At 42.6% G+C, this 4,422-nt stretch overlaps 1 protein-coding gene across 1 annotated transcript in view; it reads left to right on the plus strand.

Moving 5' to 3' along the window:
• The first annotated feature begins 659 nt into the window (after positions 1–659).
• The window catches only part of LOC128695886 (uncharacterized), a 4,164-nt gene continuing 401 nt past the window's right edge, over positions 660–4,422 (plus strand). Inside the window, exons 1-3 of the mRNA XM_053786823.2 lie at positions 660–789; positions 2,046–2,806; positions 3,880–4,422. The exon at positions 3,880–4,422 is cut by the window's right edge and continues 401 nt beyond it. Of these exons, the coding sequence (XP_053642798.1) occupies positions 756–789; positions 2,046–2,806; positions 3,880–4,350 (1,266 nt within the window). The 5' untranslated portion in view covers positions 660–755 and the 3' untranslated portion in view covers positions 4,351–4,422. The remainder of the gene's footprint in view (positions 790–2,045; positions 2,807–3,879) is intronic.

The following is a 4,422-nucleotide window of genomic DNA, read 5'->3' on the forward strand; positions in this document are numbered from 1 at the left end:
TCAGTAATATGTATTGGCTCTTGTAGAGCAGACTTTCTCGGGAATTTACACCGTTCACTTAAATGCATAACGTAAAAGGGCATTTCTCACAATAACTGGCAAGGTCACTACACAAAGGGGAGATTTCCACTAAAAAAAAAAGTTAGATGAACAAGCCCAGAAAGAGAGGTGAAGGAGCCTTTATTGGGGTTATATGTTATAATACGCCAGAGGAAGCCAGCAACTAGACAACCTCCTCACCTTTGCGTATTTGAAAACAAGACCTGTAAATCCAAATTAACGTACAGTGCTGCTCCTGTAACTACACCATTGGAAACAAATATATCAGAGTATGATGTTCCACATGTCACGAACCTCCGAAACCGACAGACTGACCTCTGTGTCAAGTAATCTTAATTGAGTTGCCAGCAAATTATATCAGAAGGTTTATATCTTTTACATATTAAAGGTGTCTAGGCATTCTTTTAACAGTGCTCTGCATTTATAATTGAACTTTATGCTTATTATTTACCAATTTATATTAAACAAGATTATAATATACTTCATGGTAGTCTCTTAATGGCAGGACTTGACTGTCTGAAGGCTGAACTCGCTCCCTTTTCCTTGCCGCTCACGTATAAATACTGGGAACGCATCTTGAAAGCATCACAACTGTCGTCGATTCCGACCAGCAAACACGCGTCGGCTGCCATTTCTCCTCCGTACTGAAAGTGAAATTGCGTGACATAATCGCAACTTGGAGCGCAAAACAAGACATGGCTGGTGTGACTCCCAAAGTTCTGGTGCTGGGTAAGAGCCTACACAGCTGTCCTCTCAAAAGACCACGGACAGAAGACGTAGGCGACATTGTATACCTGCGATACTGTGTACTAGTGGCATCACCACAGTTCACTGTTGTGCCAGGTGACCCACGACCAACATGGACCTGACACTTGTGCCATAAGTATGCCACACTATATATTTGATAATTTCATTGTTCTGTACTGTAAAACTAAATTATGTTACTGAAAATACGGCTCCACATACGATGTCAGTGAAAAAAAATATATAAATGCAAAAGAGCACACATAAACACACAAACACAAACACACACTCACACACACACACACACACACACACACACACACACACACACACACACACACACACACACACACACACACACACACACACACACACACACACACACACACACACACCTGCGTAGCAGCAGGCTGAGACACTGCCATTGAGTATTCTAAAGGAAATCTAAGATGGACGAGACAGCCAGGTATGGTATACCACTACCGTTGCCGGTAAATAATTGTTTTACACCAAAAATACGACTAATTAACCTGCAACCCTTCGATTTCCTTTTAAAGACTTAATGGTATTAACTCTACTCAAAGACAACTCCTGCACTAAAATTAAGCTTGCTTAACTCATTTGCTTAAAGACGCAGTTCTTATTGTACATTTTTATTGCCTTGAGCTTTCCGTTTGTAAAGACGCCTTCATTATATATGGTGATACAAGACAAGCCACGTCCAGGATGAAGTCTCACCACTGAGATGTTTGTGTTTGTGGTAGACTCCAGTTGTGCCGAGTTAGACATATCTGGTAATAACGGATCATTCTTGATCAGGCTGTTTGCGGACACAATATTGACAGTGCTTTAAACTGCTTACATTATTAATTTCTATTGCTATTTTATTCATAAAAATCGCTAAACCCAAAGGCGTCGTACAAGGAGGTAAATCAGATTTGGTCCCAGAACAGGAAGGGTAGCTGAAATTCCTTGGATCAAGAGCCATTTACTAGCATCAAGGAACCAGTTTAAATGACGAGACGATTTAAGAGAAAATAAAAGGAACAGTTTTTACTATGTTACAGACTAGGAACATAACTCAGTAAGTAACAGTCACATAGAACACTACTTTGTACTGAAGATAAAAGTTACTAACATATTTCTCGCTTATCATTAACTATAACATAATATTTCTTTTTTATCCTTGCAAATTCTTATCTAATTTGATGTCACTGTGTTGGTGATTCCTGGATGTTCAGTGTTGATGGGTGTGGTCAGCGCCACCTACCTGGACGGGCCCAAGACTCCGTCTGCCAACCACCTGTCCTCCAGTGGTGGTGGTGGTGGTGGAGGATTTGCTGGTGGTAACGCTGGAGGAAACAGAGGAACCGGTGGAGGAGGCACTGGAGGATACAGCGGAGGAGGGGGAAGCGGAGGATTCGGTGGAGGGGGAAATGGAGGATTCGGCAGCCGTAGCACTGGAGGATACAGCGGAGGAGGAGGCACTGGAGGATTCGGTGGAGGGGGCAGTGGTGGAAATGGAGGATACGCCGGAACTGGAGGAGCCGGAGGTGGTGGAAGCGGATATAGCAGCGGTGGCAGCGGAGGTGGAAGTGGTGGATTTGGTGGCAGCGGAGGTCATGGTGGAAGCGGTGGATTTGGTGGCAGAGGAGCTGGAGGATTTGGTGGCAATGGAGGATATGCTGGAAGTAGTGGATCTGGTGGGAGCGGAAGTGGAGGCTTTGGTGGCAGTGGAGGACTTGGTGGAAGTGGAGGCTTTGGTGGCAGCGGAGGACTTGGTGGAAGTGGAGGTTTTGGTGGCAGCGGAGGTGGAAGTGGAGGATACAATGGAGGCTTTGGTGGTGGTGCCACCATTGCTGACTTAGCCACCGTCATTCCTGGAGGTGGTGTTCCCGGCAAAGACTACCCCATCCTGGCCTACGTCCCAAATACCGGCTTCTCCTGCAACGGTCAGCTTCCCGGCTACTACGCTGACACTGCCCCCGAGGCCGGCTGTCAGGTGAGTCTTCTACTGCCCAGAGGCCGGATGTCAGGTGAGTTTTCTACTGCCCGTGAATCTGGCTGTTAGATGAGTCTTCTACTGTCTTCGAGGCAGGCTGTCTCGTGAGTCTTCTACTGCCCCTGAGGCCGGCTGTGAAGTAAGTTCAAGCCCATCTTCAAAAGGACTCCAGTTACATATTGGTCATAATGCTGAGCCTATTTTTAACTCTCATTAAAATTTACTACGAGGTACTCGTAGTAGACTTTAGTCTATTATCTATATATCATTATTCTTACAATTTTCAGAGGCTGAAGCACTTACTACCACTCATGGATCCTATGTTCTACCATTCTATTTGTAAAGAAATATCTTTAATATCTTTTTTTGGCGCATCCTGTTCTTCAATTTAAAAATTATAGCTTTTTATTCTCTCTCACTTACTGGTTCTAAGGATTTTTTTTATGTGTTTTCTAGCAACCTTTAGTGATCTTGCATGTGACTGTTATAATTTTTTTCTGTTAACTATCCAGGCCAATTTTAGTGATTTCAATTTTGTTTGAAAACTCTTTGTCTTAGCGGTAACTAAGAGCTGTTTTGTAGCATCTTTGAATTCTTTCTATCCTCCCAATATTTTAATTTTTAAAATTTTAAAATGATGCTTCAGGTGCGAATTGCAATGGTGGCTTAGCGTATATATTGAACATATTTTTATTGACATCTGTATATATTTCATTGGGAACTCATCATAAGTTTTACGGAAATCTAAATTAATTCAGAGTTTCCATTCGTTCTTTCGTGAATAACTCATATGACTAGAATAAACATACCACTGTACCATACATGTTTGTCTGAAGCATCACTTCACTTACTTTCTACTGAAAGTATAAACTTTATACGAGAACTATAGTCTAAATGTTTTCTTAACATTTTGGGTTTTTTTGAAATTGATTGATTCATTTATATAATTACCATTATAGCCTGACACAGAGTAGTAAATACCTAGTTTTGTCTAATATAATATGGCTCATTACAAAACATCGTGTTCAGTCTTATTTAAGTGAGAGACATTCTATCACAAGTCACATTCTCAGGTATTCCACATCTGTCAACAAGGTGGAAGAATCGACTCGTTCCTGTGTCCCAACGGTACCATCTTCAGCCAGCAGTACTTCGTGTGTGTCTGGTGGTTCAACTTCGACTGTTCCACTGCTCAACAGTTCTATGGCCTCAACGCTGAAATCGGAAAAATCAGTGGTAGTGGTAGCAGTTATACCGGTGGAAATATTAACGGCAATGGTTTTAGCGGCACTGGAGGAGGATTTGGTGGTCCTTCCGGTCAACAAGGATCGTTCTCAAGCACTCTAGGTGGAATTGGGAACGTTGGTGCTCCTTCACAGTCTTATGGACCACCCCCAATAGGTGGAAGTGGAAGCGTCACCGGTAGAGGTGGTAACGGAAACGCAGGCTTCAATAACGGTAACGGTGGCAGAGGCGGCGCTGTTGGCAACAGAAACCTTCAACCTCCCTCTGGTCTCTATCAAGTACCAGCAGCTGGAAAATAAGATCTTCCACGTATATTCGACGATTAAATAAAGATTTATCTACAAATAACAAATATAAATTAAGATAGGTTT

Source organism: Cherax quadricarinatus, chromosome 14 (genome assembly GCF_038502225.1).
Source record: "Cherax quadricarinatus isolate ZL_2023a chromosome 14, ASM3850222v1, whole genome shotgun sequence".
Lineage (NCBI taxonomy): Eukaryota > Metazoa > Arthropoda > Malacostraca > Decapoda > Parastacidae > Cherax > Cherax quadricarinatus.